The sequence below is a fragment of the Plectropomus leopardus genome, chromosome 24, assembly GCF_026936395.1.
Source record: "Plectropomus leopardus strain MGB_pleo_1.0 chromosome 24, ASM2693639v1, whole genome shotgun sequence".
Classification (NCBI taxonomy): domain Eukaryota; kingdom Metazoa; phylum Chordata; class Actinopteri; order Perciformes; family Serranidae; genus Plectropomus; species Plectropomus leopardus.
Genome location: NC_142199.1, coordinates 1,596,628 through 1,615,174, shown reverse-complemented (window position 1 = coordinate 1,615,174; position 18,547 = coordinate 1,596,628). Strand labels below are relative to the sequence as shown.

The 18,547-nt window shown below is 36.2% G+C and overlaps 1 protein-coding gene across 1 annotated transcript; it reads right to left on the bottom strand.

Moving 5' to 3' along the window:
• Positions 1 to 145: 145 nt before the first annotated feature.
• Positions 146 to 18,496, bottom strand: LOC121939639 (indian hedgehog B protein). The gene is made up of 3 exons (XM_088074202.1): positions 15,402 to 18,496; positions 8,205 to 8,466; positions 146 to 2,985 (listed from the first exon to the last, which is right to left on the bottom strand). Exons 1-3 carry the CDS (start codon positions 15,699 to 15,701, stop codon positions 2,303 to 2,305), a joined length of 1,245 nt encoding a protein of 414 aa, XP_087930328.1. The 5' UTR covers positions 15,702 to 18,496; the 3' UTR covers positions 146 to 2,302.
• Between the last annotated feature and the right edge of the window lie 51 nt (positions 18,497 to 18,547).

Genomic DNA, 18,547 nt, shown 5'->3' with positions numbered 1-18,547 from the left:
TCACGTTCAGAAAAAAAAAACAACCAATATAAAAAAGAAAAGTGCTGTTTCAATAAATGTTGTTATTATTATTAATGTTGTTGTTGTTGTTGTTGTTGTTGTTAATTTGATTGGATGCTGAGGAATAAAAGCAAGGACACACAGCTCATTTCCACATAATTTAATTTAAAAAATAAATCTTTTTTTGAATATCTCTTCACCCATAATAACTTCATAAACATTATTGGATTTCTGTAAACAAATAACACTTAAATACACTCTATCATTTATTCTAAAATCTCTGTATTAAAGCAGTAATGTTATATACAGCTCGACACCCCTGTGGACCTCACTATGAAACTAAATCCCTTTAAATTTTACCTTAAATTCCCTTAATTTACACATTATATTTTACACAATATACAAATTAACTTATTATTAATTTAAGGTGGTCCAGAGGTTTGTTCATGTTCAGATGCAAACAAGTTATATTTTAAGGGATTCTTACACAGGTGTTTAAATACCTTATTCCAGATTAATTGATGAATGGATTGTGATTTACTAAGGGGTTATTTAGGAGTTTTCTGCATAGTTTAAGAGCTAAAATTAACCAGAACATGAAAACACCTCTTAATTTATTTCAGTGTACCTAAAAAGTGCTTTCATTTTTCATTTAAATCAAACATGCAGGGTGCTTTCATGTTGTGTAATAGTGTTTTTAACCTCTTAAATCCCCTTGTATTAATGCAGAAAACCCATTAAAACACCCTTATTATATTACAATTTATTTATGTGAAAAATAAAACCCTCAAAATAACCCATCAAACACCCAAATAATGAATAAAAATCCCTTAAACACATTACATTACATCACATTACATTAGGTTTGTTCATTTATAGATGCAAACAAGTAATATTTTAAGGGACTTCTGCATATGTGTTTAAAAGGCTTACCCTAAATTTAAGGTAATTAATTGATAAATTAATGGATTGTGTTATATCAAGGGATTATATAAGGGTTTTCCACATGTATTAAGGGCTGTTAAGGGGGTAAAATTGAACAAATCATAAAATTTACAGTACACCCTAAAAGTTCCTTAAAAGTGGCTTTCTTGCCCTGTTAAGAGTGTTTTTATCTACTTAATCCACTTGAATCAATACAGAAAACACATCAAATTCTCTTGATTTATTACAGTCCATTAATTTTTGCAATTTACATCCTAAAATAATCTATGAAATACTTATGGACAGAATAAGAATTAAACATCAATACTCTGAACCTAAAATGTTTTAAACTATTAAATCCCAACCTTAATGACTCTTTAAAATGATAATTACTATGTAATGTAACATGGTTTGAAGAGGAGATCAAGGGTTGTTTGAGGGGTAAAATTGGCCAAAACATGAAAACACCCCTGAATTTACAATGTACCTAAAAAGTGCATTGGTTTTTCATTTAAGTTGAACACTCAGGGTGCTTTCATGCCCAATTAAGGGTGTTTTAACTCCTTAAATCAATACAGAAAACTAATTAAAATACACTTAATATATTACATTCCATTAAAGTATGCAATTGATACCCAATATAACCTAAAAACGTCATAAGAATCCCTTAAGACCTCAGTAATTTGCACCTGAAATTGTTTGGGACCTTTACATTTGAATCTCAATAACCCCATACAATGACAGTTAGTATGCAAAGTAATGTGTTCTTCAGAGGATATTAAGGGTTATATAAGGGGTAAATTTGACCAAAACATGAAAAAATCCCTGAATTGTCTTAGTGGGCTTAAAGGTACTTTTTTTTTTTTTAAACATCCCATAAGTTACAGTGTTCCTTAAAAGTGCCTCAATTATTTTATTTCAGTTGAACATGCAGGGAGGGCTTTCAAACAATTGAAATACCCGTAAATACTTAAATTCTTAATAAGAATCCCTTAAACATCACTATTTTGCAACTGAAAATTTTTCAGACCTCTGAAGCCGACCCCCTTACGATGATACTTAATGTGTAAAGTGAGGTGTTTTTAAAAGGAGATTGAGGGATTATTAAGGGATTATTGTTTCATAGTGTTTTAACAGACACAAGTGTCACTTAAAGTCTTTTTTTTAGCTCAGTCTTACTCTGAGTGCTCTTCTATTTGCTGTGTTTGTGGTTTTTGGGGAGTTCCAGTCCACAGCTTCCTGCCAAAAGAACTCCCATCATGCCTCAAGAGGAACCCAGACATATCCTGTCTCGTCCATCATGGTCCTGTATGTCCATGTTCACATGTCCCAGTGAAACAGCGAGGGTTGATTTAAATGTCCACCCATGTGTTTGTCTTCACCTGTCGTCCTGAGCCACGCCCAGAGGGTGAAGGCGTCCCGAGCCCAGCAGCATCGTCCCCAGCCAGTGTAAAAGCTGCGAGTACCAGTGGATGCCGTCACTGTGGCTCCCAGTGAACCCAGTCCAGCTGTGGAGGAGCCGTAGCGGCGAGAAGGCCCAGTGAGCCAGGGAGTGCTGGTCCACCACCGCGTAGCAAGACGCCACCACCCCGTCCACCACCACCGTCCCCTGCTGGGTCAGTGGCGCAAACGCCCCCCTGCTCTCCGTCATACTGACCCGGGTGATCCGGGTCAGACGTCCCGCTTTCCCCTCTGACACCAGCACACACTGTCCCGGCCGTGCCTCACTGGCGTACACAGTCCTGAGGGCGCCGCGGGACGGCAGCGCCCCCTCAGAGCAGTTCCCCTCGGATACAAATATCAGGTGGGCGGCAGTGAGCGAGAGGTGGGCCCCAGCCTCCGTGTGCAGGGTGTAGAAGAGTGTCCAGGTGGCGGGGGCGCGGTCCAGGAAAAGCAGGACTTCGCTGTAAACCAGCTCCCCGTTGCCACTGTCACTACCCGCCAACGCCAGGACTCGTTCACCTTGGCGAAGGTCACGCATGGATTTCTGACCGCCGCTCGCCAACGTCACCAAGGCCTCGCCGGGGAAACAACCTCCAGATTTAGCTGCCACAGAGTGATCTGAAAAACACACGAGACGAGGAGGTTCAACAGGATGTCTACAATAATGATGTATGGAGGCTCAGTGCCACCGACAGAAAAAACAAATAAATAAATAATGAAAATAGAAAATACTAATTTAAAGTAAAATATGACTTTATAATTGAAAACTATGTTAGAATTATTTATTTTGAATTTTTTTTTTCTTACAATTGGAACATTGGAGGTTATTTAAAAAATATTTGGAATGATGAAGAAGAAAAATTTTGGCTTTTTTTTTCATTAAAAAGATCTGTGATATATTTTGATTATATTATTAATTTATAGGAACCACTGTCCAATAAATTTCAATGATATTTCATTTTTAACTTAAAAAAGTCAAATTTTTAATGGACTAAATGATAGGCTATTTAAAAGTTCTGAGAATGTACAACATGAATTTAAAATGGGCCACTCTCAATTTTAACTTTAACACGTCAGAAAGTTTAACCAATAATTATGTTTAGAAGTTTTTAAAAAGTACATTTTGACTTAAAATGTTGTGAAATCTCAATTTTTACTTGAAAAAGTAAACTTTGGAATGAGCTTCTGTACTAAAGGACTTGAACACAATAAATCTTTTCACCTCCCTGAAGCTAAATATTGACTCTTTTCTTTCCTCCTCTGGACACGAAGAACAATAAGTAGATAAAAGCTCCTGTTTGCAGCCCTGAACAGCAACACAGTGTGTGTGTGTATGTGTGTGTGTATGTGTGTGTGTATGTGTGTATACATGTGAGTCCAGGCAGGATTGTGTCGGAGACAAAGCCTCCAGGAACTCGAAAGTGACACTTTAGGACCGTCTCAAGTCTATCTGGGGACAAATATTTGGGGAGGGTAGGAAAGCCAAGGCCAGGTGATAAGATAAGTCACCTGAAGGAGGAAGGAGTGGAGCAGGAAAACCAGCCAGCAGGTTAATAATCTGACCAGCGGACACCTGAGTCCAGGTCAACTCCAGGACGGTTTAAATGTCTTTTAAACACGCAGACCGGAGGATCCGCAGTTCGACAGTGACAATACATTTGACCATAACTGTATTTATTTAGTTAGTTAGTGCCTTATTTTTATTTTTATGATGATGATTATTTGTTTATTATTATTATTTATTTATTTATCTGTATAATAATAGATTTTTTAAATGAATGCTCAAATATGTAAAGTATTATTATTATTATTATCTTTTTTATTGTTGTTATTATTATTATAACATCATCATTATTTTTTTATTTTAAGGAATAATTTATTTTTCAAAAAGATATGTCTGATGTTTTTTATTATTATTATGCTTTTATTTTTATTTCAGCGATTAATTTAAATGAATATTCAAATATAATAATAATAATAATAATAATAATAATACGTTATTTTAATGACAATGTAATTAAAATACAAAGTATAAAAAATTAAATAATAGCTTTTTTTAAATGTTTATTTGTATTATTAAGATAATGATAAATATATTTTTATTTTGAATTGGGCCCACGGTCCATGAGTTAAGTATCATTGCTGTTTTATTTAAAATTGAGCCCTGAAACACCTGTTTTATCTAACACTTCATGATCAAGCAGAAAAGCACCATAAATAATTTTGAGTAAAAAACAGGAGGATTAAAAAAAAGGAGAAATCAAAATCATGGACAAAAAAAAAAAAAATACCAACTTGATTGGTTGCCCTTCTGATCAAGTCAAGGACTGGGCCCTCGCAACCCGATCTGGGAGGGAAGGAGAGAGAAAGGAGGAGAGATAAAGTCGGAAAAAGGAGAAAGACAGAGAGGGGAAAGAAAAGGAGAATCTCAGTTACCACTCAGTGTCAAATGTGTCGAGGGGATGTTTAAACTCTGAAGACCGTGAGACTTTCTGCACGTCTGTGTGTCCACGTCTGCGTGGCACACGTGTTAATTTTCATGTCAGCTGCACATTTTGTGGTTATGAGCAGACACCGTGCGGAACATGTGAACGTGTGTCGTCCTGCAGCCCAGTCGCCAAAGAAGAGGTCGTACGTTTCTCCAAACCACTGATCTTACAAGAATGAAGTTGTAATTTTGAGAAAAAAAGTCATAATATTACATGACTAAACTCATACATTTACGACAAGAAAAGTTGAAGATGAAGGCCAGAGAGTTAGTTGACATTTTTTTCTCAGTTTGAAATAACATAATAAGCTTTTTGGCCCATAAATTTAAACACTATAAACTCATAAACACTATATTTGCAATATCATGACTGTATTCTAATTAGACTACAACATTATTCCCATAATATTAAGACTTTTTTGTCCCAACTACAGCATTTTTCTCCTAATACTGACTTTTTTTCCTCATAAAATTACCACTTTATTTTTGTAATATTGCAACTACTTTTTTTGGAAAAATTACTGCTTTTTAAATGTATATTACATTTTTTTTATTATATATATATATATATATACACATATACATATATATATATATAATTTTTTGTAATATTAAAACCCAGTAAAATTGCAAATTGTATTTTTAATTATTTATTTACTTATTTATATTTTTAACTTTATTCTCATTAACCTCATTAAAAACAACATGATTTATGACTTCTTATGCCTATAAAATTACAACTTTATTTTTATAATATTATGACTTTTTTTTTTTTACATTCGGACTGTATCCTTATTTAATTAAGACATAATTCTCGTAATATTATGCTTTGTTGTCCCAAAATCACAACTTTTTTTCTGGAAATATAATGAACTTATTCTTATGACATTATGATATTATTCTTATAATATTATGACTATTTTCTCATAATTACATAATTAATCTGCATGTCAGCAAACCAAATCAGTTTGTTAATATGCAGTCAAGCTCCCAAAACGGCAACAATTTGAAACGTAAAGTTTTATTATATCTATTACAATTTAATGTACTAATGAAATGTGTCCGTGATTTGCAGGTATATATATACAAACCAACATTTATTCTGGAGTTTAGTTTGTGTCCTGAGAAACGTCTGCAGAGCTCAGCAGCTGGTTTCATACAAGAAGAAGACAAGAAACCAATTTCCACTTTGTATCAACATGCATTTATCCTCGGCTATATTTTATGGATTAGATAAAATTAATCTAATCTAAGTGTTTCAGTTTCATTTCTGGGCAATCATGTATTTTTGTGACACCGCACATGGCTTTCTATACTTTTTATGAGCCTCAGCTGGTGTTGCCATGGAGCAGTAGCAAATTAAAAATTAAAATTGAGACTAAAACCCAAAGTCATCCAAAACTGACCCAGTTTCTACAAAATAAAAACTGTGCCGACAACTGAAGCTAAAGATTTTAAGTCCAGTGTTTGGATGTTTTGTAAGAAAATGCTCCTTGAGAATTTTTAATGTCCTCTTTGACTTTTTATCATTAAGGATGCAAACTTTTAATTCCTGAATGTTGGTGACTGAAAAAGCTTCTTCCAAAAGATCATATTCTGGCTTTCATAAGAATTCAGCACAGAAAAAGAAAATTTTAAACTTTTAAAATGTTCATTCTGTCACATTCAAATTTTTTTATATATTGCTTAGTAATTTTGTGCAGAAAGCAAGGAGAAAGCAAATTTTTACATTTTCCTCCTCTGAAATCACCTCATTTATGGCTGTTTAAAGTGTCAGTGAGCCTGCAGAGGAAAAAAAGAAGCAAAAACCACCACAAACAGCTCACAGAAACTAGATTTTAGACGTGATTTCGACCTCGGCCTCAACCTGAGGAAACGTGGGGTGAGTGGCAGACGACACAGACAGAGAAAAAGAGGAAAATGTGAGAGCTGGAAGGCGATCAGATGGTTCAGATGCAAACAGGAATAAAGTTAAAAATGTTAGAAAGAAAGAAAAAGACAGCAGAAGCCAACTGAAGCCAAAAAGAAAACTAGTCCTTAGTTGTTTGCACCAAATGAATTCTTTTTTTGTTTTTTTTTCATGTTGAAAAATATCAAATGAGGCAATATCTAATTAAATTTGCACTTCATGGCATACATATAAAGAACAGAAATCTGATCTAAAATAAACCAAATGTATTTTGGATGTTTTCTCTCTGTGAGTCTGAGAGATGATATATTATGGGAGCAAAATAGCCCAAAATTCAGTTTTTACAAAAATTTCCACCTTGAAGTGTCTCCTTAATGAGGTACTATACAATTACCTTAAAATACAAAAAAATAAAGAAAAAGAAAACAATAAAAACCCATATGAAAATGACTTGCTAAAAAATGGAAAGAAATGAAAAACATCATTTAAAAAAATCAGTTTTCTTTCAGTAACATAACTTTGCATATGTGATTATAAGATTTCTAAATATAATTTTCTGGACATTTTTTCCTTAGGTTTTTTTTTGTTTTGTTTTTTAAAATAAAAAAATTAACAGGTTTCTCAATTTTCACTGCTTGTAAACAGTGTCTGGATGCAGCACCACAAAACTCATTTATCCAAATGCATTTTTAGCAAAAAAAAAACATACAAAAACTTATAAATTATGATGCTTTGTAATAAATTAAATTACCAAACAGTTTACAGTGCAAAAATGAGTTGATTAATCAGTTGACGATAAACATTTTTATAAAGTCCATTTTTGTAATAATTTTGAAGGTTTTTGGGGTGCTTTTTCTCCCAATTTTCATATATATATATATATATATATATATATATATATATATATATATATATATATATATATATATATATATATATATATATTTCTAAATAATTCAGATTGTGGGGGTGTTTTATTCTGTTTTTATCTGAGATTTTTGGGGTGGATTTTTTCAATTTTAAAAAATATATTTATAGTTTTTTTGTGTTTTTTTATTAATAAATTGGTTGAGGGGTAGGTTTTTTTCTAATTTTCTTTCATTTTGAGGGTTTTTTTGTGGCACATATTTTTTTCTACTTTTCCGATGATATATAATATCTTAGGGCATATTTTTGTCACCTTTCATTACATATTTTCTCAGGTTTCAAGGTGTCTGCTGCAGAACAAGAAAACTGATGTTGATCCAGGTGTTAAAGGGTTAAAGGTGCCTCCCTTAGCAGCGACTTGTCTTTTCATCTGGTTTGACAACACATCATATGACCTGGATCTTTGATTCAGCCTGCAGGTCAGGGAGTCTGCAGGCTCTCAGGATCACGTTCCCCTCATCAGTAAAACTCTGCGTGTTGTGATTGGGCGTTTGAGCAGGTGTCCCGGCTCACCTGACTTGACGCTGCAGTGGATGTGGGCCTTGGACTCGTAGTAGACCCAGTCGAACCCGGCCTCCACCGCCAGCCGAGCCAGCATGGCGTACTTGTTGCGGTCTCGATCCGAGGTGGTGATGTCCACCGCCCGGCCCTCGTAGTGCAGCGACTCCTCCGAGTGGTGGCCGTCCTCGTCCCAGCCCTCGGTGACCCTCAGCCGGACCCCGGGCCACAGGTTCATCACCGAGATGGCCAGAGAGTTCAGCTTGTCTTTGCAGCGCTGCAGCACAACAAACAGAGCTACACAAATCTGCTGTTTTTCGACATCCATTCCACCAAATCCAGATCAAAATACGAAACGCTAAATGGCCAAAAGTATGTGGACATATATGACTTTGTCAAACTTCCTTTTAATTTACCAGGATTTAAATTCCATATTAATGTGCAGTGCAGGAATGTAACTAAGTACACTTACTCAAGTACTGTACTTACGAACAAACTTGAGGTGCTTGTACTTTACTTGAGTATTTTCTTTTCATGCCACTTTCTACTTTCACTCCACTACATTTCGTGAAATATTGTACTTTTTACTTCACTGCATGTACCTGAATGCTTTAGTTACTTTAGTTACTAATTTTCACGTCAAAACATAAGAGGTTATAAAATATGATTTTTTTGTAATAAATTTAATTGCCAAATGAAAATTTAGAATTTTACATAAAAACACAACAAAATGTATAAAATATGATGTTCAGAGAAAAATGTAATTACCAGTTTTAAACAAGTACAGTAGTAACAATTAGTTGATCAATAAATCAGTTGATTGAAAATTATTTGCCTTATTTGCAACTTTTTTTTAAATTCCCATTCTGAAAAATAATTTTGATATTTTTTTATTATTCTCTAATTTTTTTTATTACTCTAAATTATATATTAAAACACACACAAAACACTCAAAATTATTACAAGATGAGAGAGAAACTCCCCCAAAACTCTTAATTATTATATAAAAAATTATATAAATATTATATAAAAATGTTTAAGAAAGCAGATGGCAAATCATTTTTTGTTTGTGAATTGATCTACTGATTAATTAATCAACTAATCACTGCAGCTGTACATGTATATACAGTTTGGTAATTTTATTTATAACAAAACATCATATTTTATAAACTCTTGTTCTGTTTTGATGCAGAAATCTTAATTTGTAAGGAACTAAAGTGTTCAGATCAATGTAATGAAGTAAAAAAGTACTTCACTAGTACCCCCCACCCTTCACTGTGGCTCCAGCCGTCCCACAATGCACCCCTGCTGTCCCGGCCTGATGTTTGCTCTCTGTGGTGAGCGCAGCGAGGCTATGTTGGGGATGGATGGAGGGGTGACGGCGGGGAGGGGGGCCCTCATGAACAAGAGGTCCTCAGGGTCCCTCTAAACCTGGAGTCTGGTCAGGGTGAGCAAACAGAAGGTGAGAGGGCCGATTGAAGGACTCATTCAACTCCCTCCAGCTGCCGCAAATAAATCCTCCAGCCGGCTCCGTTAATCTAATCCACACCCAGGGAGCATTGTCAGGGCGGCTGGGGGCCCAAATTTAACCTCTCAGATACAACTGGTGAGATTTTCATGAATTAGAAGGAAGAATTTGTCTAAAAAAATAGGAAAAGATCAGGTTTTAATACATAGTTAAAATACATAGTTTTGAGGACAGAATCACAGCTGGAAAACCATCAGCATTTAGGGCCTAAAATGTTGCAAAAAATACAGTTATGGGTTTTTAATAAACATTTCTAGGATTTAAGGACGTTACACAGATTTTAGGACATTACTCGGATTTTAGGATGATTCTAGAATTTTAGGACATTTCGAGGATTTTAAGGTGTTTATATTTTTGGACATTTCTCAGATTCAAGAATGTTTCCAGGATTTCAGGACATTTTTAGGATTTTAGGTTGTTTCTCAGATTTTAGGATGTTTCAAGAATTTTTGGCATTTTGAGGATTTTAGTACATTATTTCGGACACTCTGTCGGGGGGTGTGGAGGATCCTCCGCTGGCACTTTTTTTTCATGAACAAGTGCTATTTTGATGCTGTTTTATGCACTCTGACACCTTATGGATACTAAAAGTACAAAAATTATTCAGTGTCAATCACTTTGGGGGGCCACTTAGCACTCTGTCAGGGGCCAGATGTGGCCCGCGGGCCGCAGGTTGAGTCTCACAGCTACAGGCCTTCTTGTGTTCCCCTGCAGCCTCTGAAAGCGCTTCCCGAGTGAAAAGTGGGATTAAACATATAAACGTGTGTCTCGTGTCGGCTGAGATAAGAATAGCTCGTGTCTCGGGGGCCACAGATGCCTTTTCACGGTGTCCGCTGGTGATTTTAACGTCTTGTGTTTTCTCTGCGGTCGCGGCAACGAGCTGGACTTCATAAATCAGACGATACATTTTGTTGGTTTTCCTTTCAAGGTATAGGATCGACGGGGGTTTCTGTCGAGCGGTTGGAGCACTAAACCGCTGGCTGCACAAACATTGGCCGCGCGAGCTGACAACACGCGCCTGTGCACACCTTCACGCTGCAAAAAGTGGCCCTCTGAAAGGGTCGCGTGGTCGCATGTGGCGCCTCAAAGTCTTGTTTTCATGAGATGCAAAAACCAAAGTGTCTCCTCTTGATTCAGACGCAAGAAGATTGATTTTCTCAAAGTGGTGATCTGCCTTTTTGGAGCAACTTTAACTTTCCGCAAGAAACTGTTTAGAAATAAACGTGCACTTTTTGCATCTATATTATGCACACTCAGTGTTGGAGGTGGTATGGGATCTTTCACTTGAGTAAAAGTACTACTAAATACTCTGTTACCAGTAAAAGTCCTGCATTGAAAATGCTACCGGAGTAAAAGGAAGTAAGTTCTTTAGAAAAATGTGTTGAAACTGTTAAACGTAAAAAGTACTATATGCAGTAGAAAATCGTAAAATAAATAAATACACCAAAAAATTCAAATATCTTTTTTTAAAAAAAGAAGATAAAAACAGAAAAGGACAAATCAAAACTCGTGATTATAAAGAGAATTGAAAAAATTAATAAAATATATTTAAAAACACCACAAAACTCAAAATGATTAGAAAAGGAAATAGAAAAAAACACTTTTTTGAAATAGCAAAAAAAGAGTTTAATGAGAAACTGAAGAAAATACACCCCAAAATTCTGAATTTTAAAAAACAAACAAACAAAAAAAAAAACAGAAAGAAGAAACCCCAAACTCTAAATCATCAAAATTAAAATTTGGGGGGAAAGCTACAAAAATATTTTAGAAAATGGCATTTCAAAAAAGTTTGTCATAGCAGTTTTCAAGTAATTGTCTGTCAACTGATTAATTATTAAAATGACTAATTAGTCAACTAATCATTGCAGCTGTTCTTGTATAAATTATTTGGTCATTTAATTATTTCAAAGTAGCATATTTTATAACCTCTTGTTCTGTTTTGATGCAAAAATCTTTATCTGTAAAGTAATTAATACTGTCAGATAAATGTAGCAAAGTAAAAAAGTACAATATTTCCTTCTGAAATGTTGTGGAGTGACAGTATAAAGTGGCATGAAAAGAAAATACTCAAGTAAAGTACAAGTACCTGAAACTTGTACCTAAGCACTTGTAAACGTACTTTGTTACATTCCAGCGGGGTGCACACTGAAAACAAAATGACCGTGATGAAAAATACCACACTGACACTTCTTGCAGTGGTTTCGCCCCTGAACAGTCGCGCCTGTATGCAGCACGAGCGCCCAGGAAAGAGCGAATAAAAAATAAAGAGGCGAGGGGAGAAAAAAAATCCGTATAATTAAGGCTTCAGCACAAGTGAAGTGAGCTATTTTTGCACATGTGCGCTGCGAAAACAAACAAAAAAGTAACACGGAATAGTAAAAGACAAACAGGAGGCTGTCTCTGCGGCTGGGAGCCCATAAATTGTGCGCAGGTCTGCGCGCCGCGCGGCTCCCGTCGCGCGCTGCAAAAAGTGTCAAGTCAGGAGACGTTTGGCCCCAAAAAAGGAGATCTTCATGGCAGGGGCGTTTCTAGGATTTAAAGACACCTGGTGGGGGGGTGGGGGGGTGGGGGGGGGGTCCTCCTTTTGATGAACATGCTCTATTTTGATGCTTTTTATGCGCTCTGGCACCTTATTTACACGGAAAAAACTTTTTTTTTAAACTTTCTTTTTGAAATGTGGAGTTAAAAACATTAGTAGTTATAAGTACTTATGACTGAGTCGAAACAAACAAAAAGAATCTAATTACATTAAGTCAAGTACAAGTATAGACAGGTTATTAGATGCAGGCCTTTTTAAAAATCATTAGTAGGGACTGTTAATTATTTATGAGAGGGAGGGAATTATGTTTATAATTTTGGCTTATGGGAGGGGCATCCAACTGTAAATGGTTATATCGTGTATACATTTTCCAGTGTATTTTTAAAGAAAACTCTCAGGCATGCTTTCTTTCTTTCTTTTTTTATATTGTTTTATTTTTGTTTAATTTTTTGGGGCATTTTTTTCCTGAAAGTTTTTGGTGATTTTCAAAAAACTTTGGGTGCGTTATAAGTTATAAGTTATAATAACTTTTTTGGAGGGAATTGTTGTTTTTTTTTTCAATTGCCAAAAATGTTTTCCTTTAATTTATTGGGGTTTTTTCTTTTAATTTTTGGGCATTTCTCTAAAATGTCTTACAGATTTTTTTTATTTCTCTAAAATGTCTTACAGATTTTTTTTACCCCCAATTTTTTTTAATCTTTAAAGAAAAACATGCCCTCTAAACACACAGGGCTATGGGTTTGGAAGGCATATATTTATTGAAATCTTTTGCCGTCTTATTTTTCCTTTTTTTAAAAAATGTATTTATTTTTTATTTTTATTTTTTTGGTTATTTTTCAATTTTTTAAACCATTTTGGTGATTTTTAAAGGATTTTTTGTGTTTTAGGTGAGGAGCATACAACTTAAAATGGTTGTGTTTTGTATTTATTTAAGCGCAGATTTAAAAAAAAAATTTTTTTTAAAAACATGCATTTTCTTAACATTTTTTCTTGAGTTTTGTTGTGATTTTGACAGAAAAGGTGGTTTTGGGAGTTTTAAAGAAAACTTGCCTTCCAAGCCAACGTTTTTTAAATTGTTGAAAGAAAACATGTTTTCTGAAAAAATCACCAAAAATGACACAATTTATCACAGTCAGTAACCGTAAAAACAGAAATTATCACTGGATTTTCAGATTTTTCCCTTTCAGGGTGAATCAGGTTTTCCAATACTTTTTCCCCAGGCCTGGAAAATGCTATTTGCAAAATTACCTGAGTTTCCCAGGTTTTTCATGACTGCAGGAAGCCTGAAATCCACTAAAATGGGTTTATTTGGGAACTCAAAACTCTTTTTTGCGTTGAGTACAAATGAATCTTCTCCATATTAAAGACTTAATTTCAAATATTTGCTCCGTTACCTCTGTGCATGATATTTCTTGCAGCGCGCGCAGCGAGGTGACAGCTCCGGACGCTTTCACTCCCCACGTGGGTCTGTGGACATAAGCGCAGCTCGCGGAGAGGAAGCCCGCGGTCACCAGAGCCAGATATAAATACTTTATTCCCGGGGAAATTGGGAGTCAAATAAATTCCAGCCGGGGGCCACATCAATGACGGAGTCGTAAAAATTTCTGACAGTCCAAAAGGCGACTGTTAACTCCGACCGGCCGGGCTAAAAACGGTCAACATCCACTGCCCAAAGACGACTTTTGGCTGTTTTTCCACCAAAAACACGATGTGAAACAGAGGACAGAGTGTTTTAATTAAGAGCGACCGCCTTTCCATACATTTTTAGACGGGGTTGCCCTCTTTTACGCACGAGCTGCCCACAGTGAACCTCTGAGAGTCCGCGTGGAGCACGAGAGCACAGCTGGAGAGTAACTAAGTACATTTACTCAAGTACTAAACTTAAGGAAATACTTAAAGTACAAGTACCTGGTGTATTGTGCGATTTACTTCACTTATCTGACGCTTAAGTTACTCTGTAAATTAAGATTGCACAACAAAGTTTATAGAATATGACGTTTTGATATAATTAAATCACCAAACCGTTTATACAAGTGCAGCTGCAGCAGTTAGTTAATTTATCAATCAGTTGATTGACATAAAATTATTTGCCAACTGTTTTGATAAACATTTTATATTTTTCCTAAATTTGTAAAATTATTTTGAGGTTTTTGGGTTGGCATCCCCCCCCTCCATCTTAACATATTTTAAGGATTTTTTTTTTTTTTTTTTGCCAATAATTCTTAGATTTTTAAAAAAAATTCTAATCATTTTGAGTGTCTTTGGTTATTTCCTCTATAATTTTGAGGTTTTATTTGATTATTTGATCATTTAGTTTGGGGAGTGTTTTCTTTTAATGTGCCCTTTTTCTGTTTTTTTTTTAATGAATTTTGAGTGTTTTTGTTTTTTTCCTACTTGTTAAAATACTTTTCAGGGTTTTCCTATGTTCCTCCTTTTTAAGTTTTTTTATTATGAATTTTTGGTTGTCTTTTTCTGTTGTTTTTTTATATATATTTTGAGATACTTTTTCTGTTTAAATAATTATTTTAAGTTTTGGTGTGGACTTTTTCCTGTTTTTGTTTTTTTTGTTTGTTTGTTTGTTTGTTTGTTTTTTTGTTTATTTGGCATTGAGTATTTTTACCTTTAATACTTTAAGTACAATTTCCTGATTATACTTACTTTTACTTAAGTTGCATGTTCAATGCAGGACTTTTACTTGTAACAGAGTATTTTCACATACTGTAATTTGTACTTTTACTTAAGTAAAGGATCTGAAACCTTTTTCCACCACTGCAGGAGAGGAGTTTCGAACTTCCAGGACAAACTTGTGTCAACATCTGCAGGGCTTTGCAAGAATTGACTGAGAAAAGAGTTGCGCAAAGAGACTGAGATTTTGTAATCCACTTCAAAACCGTCCAAAATTTTAAGAGTGTTGAACAGTTAAAAGAAGTGGCATGAAAAACATATTTTGGCAGATTTTATCCAAACTGTTAAGAAAAAAATGTGAAAGTGTTTTGTTTGTTAAGGCTGATTTTTTGCGCATTGGGTCAACAAGAAACGCGGAAAAAGATAAGTGTCCACGCGTAAAGACTGACCAAAGTGCACTCAGTGAAATGCCTCCTGAATGAGCAGATTTTTAAGTGAAAAACGTATCCGCGAGGGTTACCTGCGTCATCATGCGGTCTGCACCTGTGTTCTCCTCATCCTTGAAGATGATGTCGGGGTTGTAGTTCGGGGTGAGCTCCTTGAAGCGGTCAGAGTTCCGCGTAATTTTCCCCTCGTATCTCCCGCTGGCACCCAGAGTCTTTTCGGCCACGTTGGGGCTGAACTGCTTGTAAGCGAGCGGCGCGAGCTTCCGCGGCGGCCGCCTCTTTCCGTAGCCTCTGCCCGGCCCGCAGCCCTCGCTCACCGGCGACAGGAGGAAGGCGCATCCGGCGAGGCATGTCACCAGCGTCGGGAGCAGCATCCCGCCCCGGGGCCGGTGTGAAACCCCCCGGCGCGTGGCCAAAATGATCCCCGCTGTGTCTCCTCAGATGCGCGTCTCCAAACTTTTTAATCTTCGATCGGAGGCGCCGGAGCAGGACTCACTCCAGAGTCCCCAAAAGAGTCCATTCCCCGCGCGTAAAAGTGGCCATGCAGTGCGCCGCCGGAGACCAGAGCTGCTCCTGAGCGCACGCGGAGGCAGGGGCATAAATAGGCGAGGTGAGTTTATTTTGGCACGCGGGTTCAAAGCTGTGCCTCTGTGTCGGAGCTGTGAGAAAAAGCGCTGCAGACAGACACGGAGGCGCGCGGTGCGCAGTCTGGCTGCGCCGGTTGGGCACGGCGGTCAGAGGGTGTCCCCGCAGCGGGTTTGTTCTGAATGCGTCCCTGTGGCGCACAGAGCTGCTGCTCCACTCCAGATGAGGAGTCGCGGGAGAAGAAGAAGGCCGCGCCCAGCCGGACCTCCCTCCGCCGCGTCCTCTCCTCCCACCGGGCGGCACGGGCCCCGCGGCCGCCTGCAGCTGTTTACTGTCAGACAAACACCGAGCCACGAGACCGGACGGGCTGGCGCGCGCTCACTGTTGCCCTTTGGACCCCCGTCTTCAAGTTCAGACGCTGAGCAGGTGCGCGCGCCTCTCAGGTCTCCTCACTGACATAACAGTCTGTGCAGGAGGCAACTAACTCAGGGTTCAGACTCAGTATAATCAATAAAATTCCAGGACTTTTTCAAGACTTTTCCAGGACTTAGAGGCAATTTGTAAAGGCCATACATTATCTGTTACAACCCCCAATACCCCTTTTTAAGAAAACCAGCTGGCGGTTTTATTTTTTCATTCAATTTTTTTTTTCCAAATTTTTAGCAATGTATTTATTCATTTATTTCTTTATTTTTTTACTTTTTGTCTTACATTTTTTTAGAGGACATATTTTTGTGATTCTTTCAGGGAGAAAAAAGCATTTTTTCTCTTTCTTGTTTGTTGTTTTTAACACTTAAGTGATTCTCTAAAATAAAATGGCTTTTTGTAATTTAATTTTTTTTTCTTTTTTTGCATTCACTTTGTTTAAAGAAAGATTTTTTTTCCTTTCAAATTTTGGTGATCTTGAAAGAAAAGATGTTGGATTTTTTTTTCTTTTGGGTGATTTTGAAAGAAAATGAACCTTTCTAAGGTGTTTTCGGGTTTTCCCTGATCGTACAAACCTTGCAAACTGTGCAGAAGTCTTACAGTGACATCAAACTATCCCTCAGTTTATTCATGACCACCTGGAAGAAGGCACTATATGGCCACTTTTACACACAGGGAATGGTCACTTTGGGGAACTCTGGCGTGAGTCCTGCTCCGGTGCTTCCACTCAAGGACCCCTTGAGCATCCAGGCCTAGAAAAATCAAAACCTCAAGAGAAACATTCAGAACATTTTGGTAATCATTTGAAAATCAAAATTCACATTTCCTGAACTTGCCTTTCAATCTCAATACATTTTTGATGTTGCCTACATTTCCCAGAAATCCCATCAATAAAACCACCAGAGAAGGGATGGAGAGCAGTGGTAACAAATGAAGAGAGAGTTGAATGTAAACAGCTTGACAGCAACAGCAACATCTTTCTTCTACCCCGTCTCTCTTTATTTATCAAACGTTTCTTAATTGAACTTTCAGGAAATTTTAGTGTTTCACTACATCTTTACTGTGAAGGCTCTAGATCAAACCAAGCACCAGAAATACAGGACCAAAATTAAATATATATCTAGAAATCTGCATTTCCAGATAACATGACGCCACTTTTCAGGGCTGTTTGTCACACAGAAACTCTTGAAATCCTGCAGGCAAACAGTGACTTCTCATCTAAAGCTTCAATAGCATTCCCGAGATGCTGCAACACCTTGAGTCAACATCTCAGTGTGCTCTGAAAGACGGCGAGCGGCGGCTCTATCGACCGCTGTCCGCTGATTATTCTCCCTCCGTCTGCCTGAAACGACTTCAAAGAGAATCTAGGGACACAAAGTCAGATGATTTTGTGCTTTTAAAACTAAAGAAATACAAATCTAAAGATATGGATGCTCATAAACAAAGAGGAAACCTTATTTTGCTGTGATTAATTTGAATAAAAGTGCAAAACATTTTTTTTCTTAAACACTTTTTTCAACATAATTTTAACAATACCTTTTTAGGATTTTTTACAGACTTCCAGGACTTTAGGTGAAATTTTAAAGATGAAACATGCTCTGAAACGACCATCAATACTCTTTATCGCTTCTTTTTTTATTAGTATATATCGCATTTTTATATTCATTTAATTAAAGGCATGTCAAATAATTTTTTAAGCACTGGGGACGGACTTTTGTTTAAACTTTGGTTTAGTGGAGGGGCATGCAACTTGAAATAGCTGTATTTGTATTTATTTTACTGCCAGTCTTTAAAGAAAACAAAGGGGGGGGGGTCTTTAAATTTTGTTGTTGATTTTCAAAGAATTTTCTTTTTGGGGGCAATTTTTAAAGGAAAAAATGTCAATTTGTTTTTTTATTTTATTTTATTTTATTTAGGATTTTGTATCTTTTTTAAGAAAAGAAAATGTTTCCTTTTCTTTCAATTCTTTTGGCTGTTTCAAAAATTTCTTTTTAAAAAAGGCTAGTTTGAAAGGCATAATATACATATATACACATATATATATATATATATATATATATATATAGATAGATAGATAGATAGATAGATAGATAGATAGATAGTTGGATTTTCACATTTTCGACGGTCTTTGATTAGTCTTTGATAAGTTTCTTACAGGTTTGTAGAACAAAAAATTCCATGACTTTTCAAAAACTTTCTGGTAAACTTA

Bases quoted from the DNA above. Each gene is read 5' to 3' on its own strand.
- LOC121939639 (XM_088074202.1), bottom strand. From the start codon at position 15,701: ATGCTGCTCCCGACGCTGGTGACATGCCTCGCCGGATGCGCCTTCCTC. The intron at 8,467-15,401 runs GTAACCCTCGCG...GTTGTGCTGCAG, and splicing joins CAGACCGCATGATGACGCAG to CGCTGCAAAGACAAGCTGAA. The intron at 2,986-8,204 runs GTGAGCCGGGAC...TGTGTTTTTCAG, and splicing joins CCACTGCAGCGTCAAGTCAG to ATCACTCTGTGGCAGCTAAA.